The sequence below is a fragment of the Salmo salar genome, chromosome 18 (genome assembly GCF_965601325.2).
Source record: "Salmo salar chromosome 18, fSalSal1, whole genome shotgun sequence".
NCBI lineage: Eukaryota > Metazoa > Chordata > Actinopteri > Salmoniformes > Salmonidae > Salmo > Salmo salar.
In genome coordinates, this window is record NC_138308.1 from 93,432,423 (window position 1) to 93,451,160 (window position 18,738).

At 45.9% G+C, this 18,738-nt stretch overlaps 1 protein-coding gene across 1 annotated transcript; it reads left to right on the forward strand.

The window, feature by feature from the left end:
• Positions 1-4,154: 4,154 nt before the first annotated feature.
• On the forward strand, positions 4,155-14,413 carry ovol1a (ovo-like zinc finger 1a). The gene is made up of 5 exons (XM_014156745.2): positions 4,155-4,699; positions 10,163-10,410; positions 10,561-10,719; positions 11,679-11,823; positions 14,082-14,413. The coding sequence occupies exons 1-5, from the start codon at positions 4,600-4,602 to the stop codon at positions 14,411-14,413; spliced, it is 984 nt and encodes a 327-aa protein (XP_014012220.1). The 5' UTR covers positions 4,155-4,599.
• The last annotated feature ends 4,325 nt before the right edge of the window (positions 14,414-18,738 follow it).

Here is an 18,738-nt window from a genome sequence, read left to right on the forward strand (position 1 = left end):
CGGGTACCGATGGAGGGAGAGAGAGGAAGAGGAGAGTAACGGGTACAGACGGAGGGAGAGAGAGGAAGAGGAGAGTAACAGGTACAGACGGAGGGAGAGAGAGGAAGAGGAGAGTAACAGGTACAGACGGAGGGAGAGAGAGGAAGAGGAGAGTAACAGGTACAGACAGAGGGAGAGAGAGGAAGAGGAGAGTAACAGGTACAGACAGAGGGAGAGAGAGGAAGAGGAGAGTAACGGGTACAGACGGAGGGAGAGAGAGGAAGAGGAGAGTAACAGGTACAGACAGAGGGAGAGAGAGGAAGAGGAGAGTAACGGGTACAGACGGAGGGAGAGAGAGGAAGAGGAGAGTAACAGGTACAGACAGAGGGAGAGAGAGGAAGAGGAGAGTAACAGGTAGAGATGGAGGAAGAGTAATTATAGATAAAACGTATTTCTGCTCATCGGCCATTGGACATAAACATTACACAACAAGTTGGAAATCACAAATTCAACAATGAGTAGTTTGTAAGGAATCAGTGGCTAAATGCAAGCATTGCAAAGCAATCAATAGCCTGCTATTCAGTGTAGTGGCTGTGTGGTCCCAAGTCTATGATTAAGGGTCTCTTTTCCAAGTTTAAAATTATAAACATTCAACGTTAGCCATGCTATCAATGAAGCATGATTTGTGCAGCGCTCAAAACAACTGTTAACTTGGAACTGCAAAATCAGATTTTAGTGAGTTCAAGACAACTGGGAACTCAGGGGAAAATCGAGCTACGACTGGGAAAATACGTTTTGAACTTTCATTCAACTCTGAATTGTAAATCCTGAAGTCGGGTCTCTTTCTAGAGCTACGACCTGAAGATCACTGACGTCATCATAAAAAGTATTGGTTTTTTGAGTTCCCAGTTGTCTTGAAAGCACCATAAATCCAGAGAATGCCAGACTTTGATGTCAAAGTTTTATGACAGAATTTGCCCACGAAGGACCGCCGCGCCACTTCCTGTTCAAGGAAGCACAGCATAACAAGGTGAGTCCATTCAGAAAGTATTCAGACCCCTTGACTTTTCACAATTTTTTTTACATTACAGCCTTATTCTAAAATTGATATAATTCGTTTTTTCCCTCATCAATCTACACACAATACCACATAATGACAAAGCGAAAACCATTTTTTTTTTATGTTTGCAAATTTATGAAAATAAAAAACTAATTTACATAACTATTCAGACCCTTTGCTATGAGACTCAAAATAGAGCTCAGGTGCATCCTGTTTCCATTGATCATCCTTGAGATGTTTCTACAACTTGATTGGAATCCACCTGTGGTAAATTCAATTGATTGGACATGATTTGGAAAGGTACACACCTGTCTATCACACAGTTGATAGTGCATGTCAGAGCAAAAACCAAGCCATGAGGTTGAAGGAATTGTCCGTAGAGCTCCGAGACAGGATTGTGTCGAGGCACAGATCTGGGGAAGGGTACAAAAACATATCTGCAGCATTGAAGGTCCCCAAGAACACAGTGGCCTCCATCATTCTTAAATGGAAGAAGTTTGGAACCACCAAGACTCTTCCTAGAGCTGGCTGCCTGGCTAAACTGAGCAATCAGGAGAGAAGGGTCTTGGTCAGGGAGGTGACCAAGAACCCAATGGTCACTCTGACTGAGCTCCAGAGTTCCTCTGTGGAGATGAGAGAACCTTCCAGAAGGACAACCATCTCTGCAGCACTCCACCAATCAGGCCTTTATGGTAGAGTGGCCAGACGGAAGCCACTCCTCAGTAAAAGGCACATGATGGCCTGCTTGAAGTTTGCCAAAAGGCACCTAAAGGACTCTCAGACCATGAAAAACAAGATCTCTGGTCTGATGAAACCAAGATTGAACTATTTAAAATCGAATCAAACTTTATTTGTCACATGCACCGAATACAACAAGTGTAGACTTGAAAATGCTTACTTAACCAACAGTGCAGTTCAAGAAGAAGAAAATATTTACCAAGTAGACTAAAATAAAAAGTAATAATAAAAAGTAACACAATAAGAATAACGGGTCTATATACAGGGGGTACCAGTACAGAGTCAATGTGGAGGCTATATACAGGGGGTACCAGTACAGAGTCAATGTGGAGGCTATATACAGGGTGTTACCGGTACAGAGTCAATGTGGAGGCTATATACAGGGGGTACCGGTACAGAGTCAATGTGGAGGCTATATACAGGGGGTACCAGTACAGAGTCAATGTGGAGGCTATATACAGGGGGTACCGGTACAGAGTCAATGTGGAGGCTATATACAGGGGGTACCGGTACAGAGTCAATGTGGAGGCTATATACAGGGGGCACCAGTACAGAGTCAATGTGGAGGCTATATACAGGGGGCACCAGTACAGAGTCAATGTGGAGGCTATATACAGGGGGTACCAGTACAGAGTCAATGTGGAGGCTATATACAGGGGGTACCAGTACAGAGTCAATGTGGAGGCTATATACAGGGGGTACCAGTACAGAGTCAATGTGGAGGCTATATACAGGGGGTACCAGTACAGAGTCAATGTGGAGGCTATATACAGGGGGTACCAGTACCGAGTCAGTGTGGAGACTATATACAGGGGGCACCAGTACCGAGTCAGTGTGCTGGGGTACAGGCTAGTTGAGGTAATCTGTACATGTAGGTAGGGGTGAAGTGACTATGTATAGATAATAAACAGTAAGGGGTACAGGTTAGTTGAGGTAATCTGTACATGTAGGTAGGGGTGAAGTGACTATGTATAGATAATAAACAGTAAGGGGGTACAGGTTAGTTGAGGTAATCTGTACATGTAGGTAGGGGTGAAGTGACTATGTATAGATAATAAACAGTAAGGTGAAGTGACTATGTATAGATAATAAACAGTAAGGGGTACAGGCTAGTTGAGGTAATCTGTACATGTAGGTAGGGGTGAAGTGACTATGTATAGATAATAAACAGTAAGGGGTATAGGCTAGTTGAGGTAATCTGTACATGTAGGTAGGGGTGAAGTGACTATGTATAGATAATAAACAGTAAGGGGTATAGGCTAGTTGAGGTAATCTGTACATGTAGGTAGGGGTGAAGTGACTATGTATAGATAATAAACAGTAAGGGGTATAGGCTAGTTGAGGTAATCTGTACATGTAGGTAGGGGTGAAGTGACTATGTATAGATAATAAACAGTAAGGGGTATAGGCTAGTTGAGGTAATCTGTACATGTAGGTAGGGGTGAAGTGACTATGTATAGATAATAAACAGTAAGGGGGTACAGGCTAGTTGAGGTAATCTGTACATGTAGGTAGGGGTGAAGTGACTATGTATAGATAATAAACAGTAAGGGGTACAGGTTAGTTGAGGTAATCTGTACATGTAGGTAGGGGTAAAGTGACTATGCACACCTGTCTGGCCATTTGGCCTGAATGCCAAGCGTCACGTCTGGAGGAAACCTGGCACCATCCCTTCAGTGAAGCATGGTGGTGGCAGCATCATGCTGTGGGGATGTCTCTGACTGTCCTTGAGTGGCCCAGCCAGAGCCCGAACTTGAAACCGATCTAACATCTCTGGAGAGACCTGAAAATAGCTGTTCAGCGACGCTCCCCATCCAACCTGACAGAGCTTGAGAGGATCTGCAGAGAAGAAATGGGAGAAACTCCCCAAATACATGTGTGACAAGTTGTAGAGTCATACCCAAGAAGACTCAAGGCTGTAATCACTGCCAAAGGTGCTTCAACAAAGTACTGAGTAAAGGGTCTGAATACTTATGTAAAGAATAAGGCTGTAATGTAACAAAAAGTGAAAAAAGTAAAGGGGTCTGAATACTTTCCGAATGCACTCCCCCACCCCTCATCAGAACAAACACATGGGAATAAAAGTGGTCCTGTTCTTTATGCGCCACTGTGACGAAGCACTTCCCCCTTTCTCACTAATCAACTATTTATTTACCCTCTATACGTAGTCTGCTATACTCTAATATTTCCCCTCCCCTTTGTAATATATTTTCTTGCCCTTCTTCTCGTTCCCACCTCGAAGCGGAATGGAGAAAGCGAGAGGGAGTGTGTAAAAAAGAAACGAAGAAACCGGTCGAACAGGTAGTAGCCTGGCCCAGATCTAGTTTGTCACCGTTATTTCTGAGGCGCATGCGCGCTGCTACCTGTGCTTCCTGAATAAAGGAAAGAAAGGTCTAGACTACCTGTGTTGCCTTTGACCAACCTCTGAATTCACCGTGTTGTGTTGTTGTGAATCGGAATCGTTATCAGCGGTCTACCTGACAAACTCCGAGGATAGACCGTAGCCTGAAGGTACGGGCACACCTGAACAACGGACTCACCTGCAGAGACGCTACCGGTGCTGTTTTCGTGGAGTGTGGGCTGGGCTGGGAGAAAAACAACGGATAAAAAGAGAAAGAAAACGGGATAGGTAGAAGACAGAAACTACAGAGCTACAAAGTTTGTTGTTAAGGTGGAGAAGGAGGGAGGAGTGCGCGAAGAAGAAGAGAGGGGAACAATCCTTACCGTTTAATTAATTTTTTCTCCAGCGGGAAGTTTTTTTTTCTTCACCGGTTTACCTGGAGTATATTGATTAGACGACAGATTATCCGTAAAAAGCGAGCATGCCGCGAGCCTTCCTTGTAAAGAAGGCGAGATACTCTCCCGGTAAGCGGAACTGGAGCGAGCAGCCAGACCACGAGCGCGGGTACGTCTATATCCCAGGTGAGAGAGTTCGACGTTGTGTTCCGTTAATAAACCATTTTGTTTCGGTGGAACACGAGCAGCAGCAGCAGCACACAGCGGCACCGAATAACGGGAAATCAGTGTTCAATGACACGATTAATAAATTGTTACGCTATAACGGTTTAACAAAAAGTCAACCTGAAACTGTTATAATTATTTATCCAAAAGAGGCTACATTACAGCAGTATCGGGGCGGAATGTTTTGGCATCATGTTTACACTGTCATTGCAGGCCATATTCCAGGATAGATCATAGGACTACCAATAACATATTTTTGGTGGGTTTTATTGAACTTTTCTTGGTCTAAAGGTAAAGCCACTGCGTCGCAGCGGGCCAGGCCCAACTATAGTGCGTGTGGCATTGTTCCCCTGTGCTGTGAGCCACACAGATAACCAGGACAGCCGTTACAACTCCTGCTGTCCGATCTTCAGACCCGAGTAGTCTCCCTGAAGGAGAGAGAGAGAGAGAGAGAGAGAGAGAGAGAGAGAGAGAGAGAGAGGGGGGGGTGAAACCGGTTGCAGCACTGCCCCAATCTACCTCACCCATACGGCCTGTCTACCTCACCCATACGGGCCTGTCTACCTCACCCATACGGCCTGTCTACCTCACCCATACGGCCTGTCATATCTATTGTAAACCAAGAGCCACTTGTTTCACGAAGCGCGGCAGGTTGACCTTATAGACAGTCTATACCGCGGCGCTTCATGGAAAACAGATAGCATCTCGGTTTGCAATAGATTTGAGATGTAGTCCTACTGTGTAGACCAGATATGCCTTTAACTGCTTGACATGTAGACATAAAATGTATATATATATATATTTTTAGCCATCATCCACACAGTAGCCGAACACTTAACGTTACCAGTGTTTTACACGGAGGTTTCACCTCATCTTCTTGTTGTTTTAACTAGACTAGATATGTCTTCTCTTGCGTCGCTGTCCTGAGAACAATCGCCATTGTACCGGTGGGCTTTTTGTTATCGTTATGGTCTGCGGTATCAGATAACTGATAGCGGGCAGGAAGCCGAGCGGTTACTAGCGTTGGTGCAGTAACTGAAAGGTTGCTGTTTCGAGACGACTTGGTGAAAAGTCTATCGATGTGCCCTTTGAGCAAGGCACCAAAACCCAAATAGCTCCTGTAAGTCGATCTGCATAAGAGCGCCTGCTATGTAAATGTAAACACATTCACCTAAGATCTCCTTCCCCCACCACAGTTAACTTTTAATCATGACCTTTTAGAAAAGTCTCTGGTACTGAAAACGACCGTTAGATTAGCACCCAACAGGAGATAGATTAGTTCAGGAAGTGAAATCTATTTAAAAAAAACATTAAAAACGCTTTAGGTAAGAAACAAACCAAACCTCTCAGTATGGTTATCGGGTAGGCTGTAAGATCTATTTTTTTTGGTTGCTGATGTGTGTTATTTGATTGTTATCAAATTGTCTAAGTTGAATATGTTTTTATGAAAACCAAGGCTATTTCCAACTCAAAAGATGTGACCGTCAGGTTATTGCCTGAAGAGCCAAATCACCGGCAGTAGTCATGGTGACAACGTTATTACCCAGCTGCGTGAAGTTACCGGCCACGCCGACTCGACTTGTGTTTCACTGCAGCTACAGCTGTGATCATTGTCCCTAACAATACTTCCATGGCGTTTTATCACGTTATGCGTTTAGCATAGGTTAGGTTATGTTAGGTTAGGTTAAGGTTACACAGTTCTCACCATAATTCTGAGAAAGATAATTTGATAGTTGGACATTGAAACGTATGTGCTTAGTAGCTATTCTATTATTTTTGTAGCTTCAACTAATAAATAAATAAATAAAATATCACAGGAGATATTTTTTTCCAAATTGAGACAAAACCCCGGTGCTAACAGTACCTGTGCACATTTGGGAAGTAGCATTCTTCATTGAGTGCGCTGGACGGGAGCGTACGTGTGCGCGCCCCCGCCGTCTGGGTAATGTTTAGGATGGTAGATGCTGGGTGAATGTAACGGACTAAGGTTAGTATCCTCGTCTCCCAACACACAGTCATACACCCTTAGCAAACACACCAAACCACTACCGCCTGTTCTCCTGTTGACTCTCTCTCTCTCTCTCTCTCTCTCTCTCCTCTCTTCTTCTCTCTCCATGGGAGGTTAAGATAGCACCTAGGCTTATTATTTGAATATTAGCCTTTACATTGTCTTTGACTTCATCCGCCTCTGTGTTTGACACTTTTCATTAAACCATTAGTTCAGCCTGTGCTCAGGAATAGACGTAACATAGTAAACTTAAATTGGGGACACTCCATTTAGTATAACACGTTTTGTATGGCATGTATTAAATTGTCGATGTCCATCATCCATTTCATATGATGTGCAATACGAACATTATGTTAGGAATTTGCAAAATGTATGATATGTTACAAATTCCGGGGCAACGTTGGCTGGTGGCTCGTGGCTAGGGGCTAACGGCTGGTGGCTACGGGCGGTGGCTAACGTTGGCTAGGTGGCTAACGTTGGCTAGGTGGCTAACGTTGGCTAGGTGGCTAACGTTGGCTAGGTGGCTAACGTTGGCTAGGTGGCTAACGTTGGCTAGGTGGCTAACGTTAGCTAGGCTAGGGGTTATAGTTTAGGGTTAGGTTAGATTAAAGGGGTTAAGTTTAGGGTTAGGTTAGATTAAAGGGTTAGGGTTAGAGGAAGAGTTAGCTAACATGCTAAATAGTTGCAAGTAACTAAAAAGTAGTTGCAAAGTTGTCTGTGATGAGATTTGAAAGCACAGCCTTTGGGTTATACCAGCCTGCTTTAGTTCTGCCTTAAGTAAACGTATTGTCTTCTGTAACCATACCAGACGTCAAATATTATACTAATTTGAGTGTCCAGGATTTACGTTTACTATATTACGTCTAGTCCAGGGGAAGGCAACCCTGTTCCTGGAGTGTCGCAGGTACTGCAGGATTTTGTTCCACGCCTGACCAATTAAACGAATTGATTTGTTCAGTGACTGCTTAAATTCAACACACTGACGCGACTCCAGAAGCAGGGATACCTACCCCTGGTCTAGTCTATGATAACAGGCTGGTTAGTTTCAGACTGTTTGATAACATGAATGAGGTTTTCAAAGATGAGACTGAACCAAGGTTTCAAATATCCATGTCATAATATCTGGTTATATGGTCATTGTTTGCCTGGAGGCGCGCTTTGCGCTGGTGTGAGGGAAGGGAGGGGTGAGCAAACAGCTCGAATTTAACAATTCACCAACGTGTGTGTGTGTGTGTGTGTTTTTTTTTATTTTTATTTTTTTGAAGTGAAATATGACTTCAGTTGACCAATTAAACGGTTACAATAAAAACAACTTAATTCTGTCCCAATATGACACTGAGAATAGGTGGAACCTGCTCCCTCAAATTAAACTTTTACATAAAACAAAATATATTAATTACTAAACTTCATTTTAAAGCCCGTGTTTTATCATAATTATTTATAAAAAATATCTGTCAGCTGTATTTTGAGGAGGGAGCACACTGACTGGACCAGGCAAGGAGTACCCGCCACCCCCATTCTCCCTAGTAAATGGTTCCTTCCGAGGTGCACGGATCCATCAGTAGAGGAAAGTGTAAAGAGGAAGAGGAGACCTCTTGTTTTTCCTGTTTTCGAAGGAATTCAATGAGGTAAGTAAAGTAAACCATTGGTGTCTATGTGGGAGCAACCAACTTAAGCAGTGGTGTTGTTTCGCCTGGGGAAGTGGGTATACTCTAATTTTGCCCCAAATTTCCCAAACGGCTCGCCCATCGAAGGATGCTGTGGAGATGTTTTTCAGCGGCAGGGACTGGGAGACTAGTCAGGATCGAGGGGAAAGATGAACGGAGCAAAGTACAGAGAGATCCTTGGTGGAAACCTGCTCCAGAGCGCTCAGGAACTCAGACTGGGGCGAAGGTTCACCTTCCAACAGGACAACAACCCTAAGCACACAGCCAAGACAACGCAGGAGTGGCTTCGGGACAAGTCTCTGAATGTCCTTGAGTGGCCCAGCCAGAGCCCGGACTTGAACCCGATCTAACATCTCTGGAGAGACCTGAAAATAGCTGTGCAGCGACGCTCCCCATCCAACCTGACAGAACTTGAGAGGATCTGCAGAGAAGAATGAGAGAAACTCCCCAAATACATGTGTGACAAGCTTGTAGCATCATACCCAACAAGACTCGAGGCTGTAATAGCTGCCAAAGGTGCTTCAACAAAGTAAAGGGTCTGAATACTTATGTAAATGTGATCTTTCATTTATTTTTTTTATAATACATTTGCAAAAATGTCTAAAAATCTCTTTCTGCTTTGTCATTATGGGGCATTGTTTGTAGATTGATGGGGGAAAAAACGATTTAATACATTTTAGAATAAGGTTGTAACGTAACAAAATGCAGAAAAAGTCAAGGGGTCTGAATATTTTCCGAATGTACCGTATGTTTGTAAATTCAATTGACCACCAAGAAGCCATTTGAAGCTATAAATGAAGTTTGAATTGCTATCTTGTTGACCTGTCTTATCTGGCAAGCCTGTTGATAAGGTTAGTAGACTTTACAAAAGCAGCCAACAACTACATCACATTTCTTTAAATCTTTTACCCAGATTTTTAGCAGATATTTTACTTCTTTAAAAAAAAATCCCCTCAGGGTTTCAGGTTGACGCCCCAGATTATGACCCACACAAAACAACGTGACCTCACCCAAAATGTTGCAACGCTTTGATTTGCGAGTTATCCGATTGGCTCCTGTCCTGTTATAGAATCAACAGATTCAATTGTGTGATCAACTGACATTCATAGAACACACACACACACACACACACACACACACACACACACACGCGTCTCTACAATAACTGGCTGGAGGTGTGTCTGCACTGGCTGGAGGTGTGTCTGTACTGGCTGGAGGTGTGTCTGTACTGGCTGGAGGTGTGTCTGTACTGGCTGGAGGTGTGTCTGTACTGGCTGCGGAGGTGTGTCTGTACTGGCTGGAGGTGTGTCTGTACTGGCTGGAGGTGTGTCTGCACTGGCTGGAGGTGTGTCTGTACTGGCTGGAGGTGTGTCTGTACTGGCTGGAGGTGTGTCTGCACTGGCTGGAGGTGTGTCTGCACTGGCTGGAGGTGTGTCTGTACTGGCTGCGGAGGTGTGTCTGTACTGGCTGCGGAGGTGTGTCTGTACTGGCTGCGGAGGTGTGTCTGTACTGGCTGCGGAGGTGTGTCTGTACTGGCTGCGGAGGTGTGTGTGTTTGAGGAGCTTAAAGCAGGAACCTGTGTCTCTGGACTGGCCGGTCAGACTGGTCCAACGGTAACTATAGTGTGTGTGAAGCACAAGACACCCCCCCCCCCCCCCCCCCCCCACTCCCTCTGTCCTTCTTGTGTGTGTTACATTACATATAGAATATAACCTACAATATGGTATCTTTTCTCCTCTCTTGTTCCAGTGTCTGCATTCCCCTTATTGGAGGAGACTGAAGCCAGCCCAGCAGAGACCGCTCTCTGTCTCTCCACGACGACACGCTACGAATACACCAAACGCACAGAATCACTCCTGCATGACGTGCACAGCGTGATGACCCCTAGAGCGGAGCTGCCCTCGTGCACGGTGCTGGGTCAACCCCAAAGCCCGGGTCAGGGGTTGGAGGTCAAGAGGAGGGCACAGAGCAGCACCTACGTCCGCTCCAAAATCAAGGTGAGTGACTGAGGCATCATGGGGAATGTAGTCTTTTTTTGTTGTTGTCATCGTGTTTGTTGTTCTGGGAATATAAAACCCCCAATCATCTCTTAACTTTTTTTTTCTCCTGTCTCTCTCTTTCTGTCTTTTTCTCTGTCTCTTCTATAGGTGACTACAGGTGAGCTACCCAGTGAGATTCCAATACCTCCCCGGCCTTCCGTCCCCGAAATCACCACCACACCTGTTGCCTTGACGACGTCCGCTACTGGCCCGGTCTCCACAGTAACGAGGTCAGGGACAGGTGCTCAGGCGTCGTTCGTGTGCCAGGTATGTCAGATAACCTCCTCTCTCACCATCCCCCCTCTCTCCTCTCTCCCCATCCCCCCTCTCTCCTCTCTCCCCATCCCCCCCTCTCTCCTCTCTCCCCATCCCCCCCTCTCTCCACTCCCTCCATGTCTAATCCCCCCCTCTCTCCACTCCCTCCATGTCTAATCCCCCCTCTCTCCACTCCCTCCATGTCTAATCCCCCCTCTCTCCACTCCCTCCATGTCTATCCCCCCTCTCTCCACTCCCTCCATGTCTAATCCCCCCCTCTCTCCACTCCCTCCATGTCTAATTCCCCCCTCTCTCCACTCCCTCCATGTCTAACCCCCCTCTCTCCTCTCCCTCCATGTCTAATCCCCCCTCTCTCCTCTCCCTCCATTTCTAATCTCTCCTCTCCCTCCATGTCTAATCTCTCCTCTCCCTCCATGTCTAATCCCCCCTCTCTCCTCTCCCTCCATGTCTAACCCCCCCTCTCTCCTCTATGTGTAATCCCCCCTCTCTCCTCTATGTCTAACCCCCCCTCTCTCCTCTCCCTCCATGTCTAACCCCCCCTCTCTCCTCTATGTGTAATCCCCCCTCTCTCCTCTCTCCCCATCCCCCCCTCTCTCCTCTCTCCCCATCCCCCCCTCTCTCCTCTCTCCTCATCCCCCCCTCTCTCCACTCCCTCCATGTCTAATCCCCCCTCTCTCCACTCCCTCCATGTCTAATCCCCCCCTCTCTCCACTCCCTCCATGTCTAATCCCCCCCTTTCTCCTCTCCCTCCATGTCTAATCCCCCCTCTCTCCTCTCCCTCCATGTCTAATCTCTCCTCTCCCTCCATGTCTAATCCCCCCTCTCTCCTCTCCTTCCATGTCTAACCCCCCTCTCTCCTCTCCCTCCATGTCTAACCCCCCCTCTCTCCTCTATGTGTAATCCCCCCTCCTCTAACCATTTCTCTCTCCTGTTCCTGTGTAACCCATCAGATGTGCCAGAAGGTGTTCCAGTACCAGAGGATGTTGAACCGGCACCTGAAGTGTCACAGTGATACAAAGAGACACCTGTGTAACCACTGTGGTAAAGGATTTAACGACACCTTCGACCTGAAGAGACACGTCAGGACACACACAGGTAGGACGCACACACACACACGCACACACACAGGTAGGACACACACACACACGCACACACACAGGTAGGACACACACACACACGCACACACACAGGTAGGACACACACACACACACACACACACACACACACACACACACACACACACACACACACACACACACACACACACACACACACACACACACACACAGGTAGGACACACACACACACACAGGTAGGACACACACACACACACACACAGGTAGGACACACACACACAGGTAGGAGACGCACACAGGCACACAGGCACACAGGCACACGGACAGAGAGACGTACAGACTCGCAGGTACACCACACCAACCATTAACCAGCCCACCCCTCGCTAAACCCCTCACTAAACCCCTCAGCCCACCCCTCACTAAACCCCTCAGCCCACCCCTCACTAAACCCCTCACTAAACCCCTCACTAAACCCCTCAGCCCACCCCTCACTAAACCCCTCAGCCAACCCCTCAGCCAACCCCTCAGCCCATCCCTCACTAAACCCCTCACTAAACCCCTCAGCCCACCCCTCAGCCCATCCCTCACTAAACCCCTCAGCCCACCCCTCACTAAACCCCTCACTAAACCCCTCAGCCACCCCCTCAGCCCATCCCTCACTAAACCCCTCACTAAACCCCTCAGCCTACCCCTCACTACACCCCACGCAACCCTCACCCTTACCCCTCACCCCGCACTCCACCCCTCACTAAATCCCACCCACTCCTCACTCTACCCCTCACTAAATCCCACCCACCCCTCACTAAATCCCACCCACCCCTCACTAAACCCCACCCACCCCTAACTCCACCCAGTGCTGCTCCATCTCCTCTCATTCCTCTCCCATCTTTTCCTCCCTCCATCCCTCCATCTCCTCTCATTCCTCTCCCATCTTTTCCTCCCTCCATCCCTCCATCTCTAGTCCAGTCTCTCTCCCATCTTATCCTCCCTCCATCCCTCCATCTCTAACCCAGTCCCTCTGCCATCTTTTCCTCCCTCCATCCCTCCATCTCCTCTCATTCCTCTCCCATCTTTTCCTCCCTCCATCCCTCCATCTCCTCTCATTCCTCTCCCATCTTTTCCTCCCTCCATCCCTCCATCTCTAGTCCAGTCCCTCTCCCATCTTTTCCTCCCTCCATCCATCTCTAATCCAGTCCCTCTGCCATCTTTTCCTCCCTCCACCCCTCCATCTCTAGTCCAGTCCCTCTCCCATCTTTTCCTCCCTCTACCCCTCCATCTCTAATCCAGTCAGTCTCCCATCTTTTCCTCCCTCCATCCCTCCATCTCCTCTCATTCCTCTCCCATCTTTTCCTCCCTCCATCCCTCCATCTCTAGTCCAGTCCCTCTCCCATCTTTTCCTCCCTCCATCCATCTCTAGTCCAGTCCCTCTCCCATCTTTTCCTCCCTCCATCCATCTCTAATCCAGTCCCTCTCCCATCTTTTCCTCCCTCCACCCCTCCATCTCTAATCCAGTCAGTCTCCCATCTTTTCCTCCCTCCATCCCTCCATCTCCTCTCATTCCTCTCCCATCTTTTCCTCCCTCCATCTCCTCTCATTCCTCTCCCATCTTTTCCTCCCTCCATCCCTCCATCTCTAGTCCAGTCCGTCTCCCATCTTTTCCTCCCTCCATCCCTCCATCTCCTCTCATTCCTCTCCCATCTTTTCCTCCCTCCATCCCTCCATCTCCTCTCATTCCTCTCCCATCTTTTCCTCCCTCCATCCCTCCATCTCTAGTCCAGTCCCTCTCCCATCTTTTCCTCCCTCCATCCCTCCATCTCTAATCCAGTCCCTCTCCCATCTTTTCCTCCCTCCATCCCTCCATCTCTAACCCAGTCCCTCTCCCATCTTTTCCTCCCTCCATCCCTCCATCTCTAACCCAGTCCCTCTGCCATCTTTTCCTCCCTCCATCCCTCCATCTCCTCTCATTCCTCTCCCATCTTTTCCTCCCTCTACCCCTCCATCTCTAACCCAGTCCCTCTGCCATCTTTTCCTCCCTCCATCCCTCCATCTCCTCTCATTCCTCTCCCATCTTTTCCTCCCTCCCTCCATTTCCTCTCATTCCTCTCCCATCTTTTCCTCCCTCTACCCCTCCATCTCTAACCCAGTCCCTCTCCCATCTTTTCCTCCCTCCATCTCTAACCCGTCTCCCATCTTTTCCTCCCTCCATCCATCTCTAACCCGTCTCTCTCTCCATCTCTAACCCGTCTCTCCCTCCATCTCTAACCCGTCTCCCTCTAGGAGTACGTCCCTACAAGTGTTCTCTCTGTGACAAGGCCTTCACCCAGCGCTGCTCTCTAGAGTCTCACATGAAGAAGATCCACGGTGTGACCCTGCAGTACGCCTTTAAGGAGAGACGCAACAAACTCTACGTCTGTGAGGAGTGTGGCCACACCGCCCCTTCCCAGGATGCACTGCTCAAACACTACCACGCCCTCCACCCCAACTCCGCCTTCCTGAGGGTGAAGGGAGGGACAGGGGCGGGGGGTGAGGGGGGTGAGGAGTCAATGCCTGGGTCGCCGCTTTCGAACAGTCAGTATAGTGATGATACTACAGGATCAGGGGGGCAATAGGGAGGGATGAGGAGAGGGAGGGAGGGATGGAAGGATGAGGAGAGGGAGGGAGGGATGGAAGGATGAGGAGAGGGAGGGAGGGATGGAAGGATGAGGGGAGGGAGGGAGGGATGAGGAGAGGGAGGGAGGGAGGGATGAGGAGAGGGAGGGATGGATGGATGGATGGAAGGATGAGGAGAGGGAGGGAGGGATGGATGAGGAGAGGGAGGGAGGGATGGAAGGATGAGGAGAGGGAGGGATGGAAGGATGAGGAGAGGGAGGGATGGAAGGATGAGGAGAGGGAGTTGGTGCGATGGTTTGGAACAGGATAACGGTTGTGTCTTTGACAAAACCATCAACAGGGTCGTATTCATTAGGGCATGCAAAGTAATGTATGTTTGACAATTTAACGTTTCCTATTGGACAGATGCAAGGTTGTCTCCCTGTTTCAGTCCATTTACTTCCGTTTGGTGCTTAATGAACACGACCCAGGTAAATGTAAAACGTTAAGGGAAATCGAACGTAGTGGCAACGTGAGATTAGGATTGAGATTATGTCTAGTTTGAGATTGTTATGGTTCTCATCATAACACTCCTCTCTGTACAAAGAAAAAATATATATATAAATATATATATATTATGCAGTAAAGGGTTTAATATATTTATTTTGTTATAAATTGTGTATGTTATTATGAATTTGATTGATAAAAAGAGACAATGTTTGTTTTTGGGTTTACACTTCTGAAAAGGGAAAATGGTATGCTGTAGGAAATCTTTTGCACAACTACATTACCCTTGAAGCACCTGCTTCTCCAACGGTCCTCCTCCACAGGACCCGCTCCTCCACAGGACCCGCTCCTCCACATGACCCGCTCCTCCACAGGACCCGCTCCTCCACAGGTACTGGTCCTCTGCGGGTACTGGACCATTGCCGAACATGTAGCACCCACCTGGGTGATGCCACAGCTTCTGAAAGGTGCAATTGAATTGACTGGAATTAAAATGGAATTGATCCCAATCCTGCTGTTTAAAGACAGAGATTGTGAGACAAAGTGCCAGTCATTTTTACATTCATATCCAATAGGACTTGGAAGGGATATAACTTCTATGGATGAGATTACTACTAGCATACTGGAAAAGCACAGTTAGTTTATTCTATCCTGGTCCTAGACCTGTTTGTGCTGTATAGCCAACTCCTATTGCATTTGACAAGAGAACACAAACAGATCTGGAACCAGGCTCGATTTACACTGACGCTCAGGTTAGAAAACATTCCATTATAGTCCGGTCCAAGACCTGTTTGTGCTGGGTAGCCAACTCCTATGGTTTGACAAGACAACACAAGGCGATCTGGAACCAGGCTAAGATTGTTGTAGGTATAGTATAGGATTTAGACTGATTCCACTATATAACACTGTTTGTTTTTCACTTTTTTTTTTCTGTCAGTAGCGTTTGTTGTAGGTTTTCATATTCATATGTTTGATGTGCTGTTTTCTTTTCTTTTATATGTGGCATTGTTATTAGAGATTGGGAATTTGCATTAGTTTGTGTTTCTACTGTATAAGTGCCTGACTACTCATAAGCTAAAGAGAACCAAAAAGGCTTTCTGCATTGCTGAGATCATGATGATAGTTCCTATCACTGTATAATAGAGTTTAAACAATGGAGAGAGAGAGAGAGACAGAGGTGTTTTCTATTGATGACAGGCATTTGAATGACGACTGTACTGTAGGTATTGTCAGGTCCATCATTATTGACACCCCTTGATAAATATGAGCCAAGACATTCTGTACAAAATACTAATTCTGAGCTATATTGCATGCTCAACAATATGGGGAAACTGTATATTATTTTATACCAATACAATTGCTCAGCAAAAGAAAACTCTATTGTCATGTCATCTGACCATAGCACCGCCTGGAGTTTGCACCGCCTGGAGTTTGATAAACGGCATTGGCAATTGGATTGGAACCGGTGCTTTGGTCAGATGACATGTAAATAGAGCTCCTTGGCAACGCAAAACAGCGATGGGTTTAGTGTTGAAAAACAGAAGCATATGCAGGAATGAACCTCCAATACCTACTGTAAAATATGGTGGTGGATCTGTGATGTTATGGAGCTGTTTTGCTTCCACTGGTCCCGGGACCCTTGTTTACGGTCAACGGCATCAGAAACTTTATCCAGTACCAGGACATATTTTTTTGTTGTTGCCAAAAACCTGATTTCTTCTGCCAAGAGGCTGACGCAAGTGGATCTTCCAGCAAGATAATGACCACTAGGACTAATCAAACGTTCATCCATAAATCTAAATGCTGCAATGGTCACCTCAGTCTCTGGACTTTGAGTCCATTCCTCCATACAGAATAAGATCCCTCCCAACGTGTTTTCCAGTCTCATAAAACATTTTAGAAATAGGCTCAGTGGTGTTATCGTCGCAAGCGGAGGGTGCTGGAACAGGGGTGCCAAGAACCCCAATCTTTTTTTAGATTTTTGTACGTATTTCTTGTTCAACAAAATCTCATTTTCTGAGCAATTGTATTGTTATAAAATAGTATAATTTCACCCTTCGGGTTTTTTTTGCATGAAATATATCTCAGTATTTATATTGTTTATTTATACAATATTTTTTTGCTCATCTTTATCCAGGGTGCCAATAATTATAAACATGATTATATCTGGGGTTTAGTTTTCGGGTTTATCTTTTTTTTTATGAGCATTTTATCACTTATCTAAAATGTAACTGTATCAAATTGTTGTATTTTGTTGTGTACTGTATTAAAAACCACTACTGCGTTTTTTGGGGGGTTTTTGTTGTTGCTGTAGTTGTCTATGGCCAGTAAAACAATGAGATTCGAAATGTTTCTTTCAAAGACTTTCCTTACCATGTTGCCAACTTGACTTGCTGTCGGTTAATGCAAAAGATTGTTTTAGCGGTTGTGGTTGATGGGTTGTGGATGCTGTCTGTGTGTTCAGTCTGTGTGTATATATGACAATCATGGTGTTACTTATTGCTCAATATTAAATCTATTTTCTGGAATGTATAAAGTATTGGCCTACTGTGTATCTTTAGTTCAATCAGTTTAGTTTTTATTCTGTTTAAATGAATAGAAAATAAGAAAGCTGGTGTGTGTGTGTGTGGGGTGGTGAGAAACAGATTACACATGCCCACAAAGAATTCAGAAAACAAACTCTCATATTTACTGGGTGAAATACCACAGTGTTCCATCACAGCAGAAAGATGTGTGATCTGTTGCCACAAGAAAAGGTCAACCAGTGAAGAACAAACACCATTGTAAATACAACCCATATTTATGTTTATTTATTTTCCCTTTTGTACTTTAACTATTTGCACATCATTATGTAGCCTAGTAGCCTAGTGGTTAGAGTGTTGGACTAGTAACGGGAAGATTGCTAGATCAAATTTCTGAGCTGACAAGGTAAAAATCTGTCGTTCTGCCCATGAACAAGGCAGTTAACCCGCTGTTCCTAGGCCATCATTGTAAATAAGAATTTGTTCTTAACTGACTTGCCTAGTAAAATAACACTGTATATAGACATAATATGACATGTCTATTCTTTTGGAACTTTGGTGAGTGTAATGTTTAATGTTAATTTTTTATTGTTTATTTAACTTTTATTTGATCTGTTTCAATTTCTTTGGCAATGTAAACACGTTTCCCATGCTACTAAAGTCCTTTGAATTTAATTTAATAGAGAGAGAGAGTGTGTGTGTGTGTGTGTGTGTGTGTGTGTGTGTGTGTGTGTGTGTGAGGGATATATATATATATATATATATATATATATATATAGAGAGAGAGAGAGAGAGATAGAGAGGGAGACAGGGGCAGAGAGAGAGAGAGAGAGAGACAGAGAGGGGGGGGAGAGAGAGCGAGAGAGAGACAGAGAGAGCGAGAGAGAGAGAGACAGAGAGAGAGAGACAGAGAGAGACAGACAGAGAGAGAGAGACAGAGAGAGAGAGACAGAGAGAGAGAGAGAGGGTAAAGTAGGGTGGGCGTAGCGTCTGAGGCAGTATATTCCTGCTGGTCGTTGTTTGGTCTTGTTGATGGAATCCAGCGTTCATCGGTACACGGGAGCCTGATTTGGGAAAACCATTGCATTCAAAGGTCTATTTATCTGGAAATCTTTGGGCTACACATTTGTAGGCTAATATATAACAAACAATGGCAATGTTGAAAGTCACAATCATGAGTTAAACATTTCACAATACTGATTTGAAAATGAGCACGTAAACCACCTGCGCTTCAGTTATTGCAAATATGTATAGGAAGGGTTAACAATTGGTTCTGTACGTAGGCTTCCTACCTCGCGTTTAAATTATAATTATGT

Excerpts from the sequence above, each read along its gene's own strand:
- ovol1a (XM_014156745.2), top strand. The coding sequence starts at position 4,600 with ATGCCGCGAGCCTTCCTTGTAAAGAAGGCGAGATACTCTCCCGGTAAG. Across the intron at positions 4,700-10,162 it reads CGGGTACGTCTATATCCCAG|TGTCTGCATTCCCCTTATTG; the intron begins GTGAGAGAGTTC and ends CTCTTGTTCCAG. Across the intron at positions 11,824-14,081 it reads ACACGTCAGGACACACACAG|GAGTACGTCCCTACAAGTGT; the intron begins GTAGGACGCACA and ends GTCTCCCTCTAG.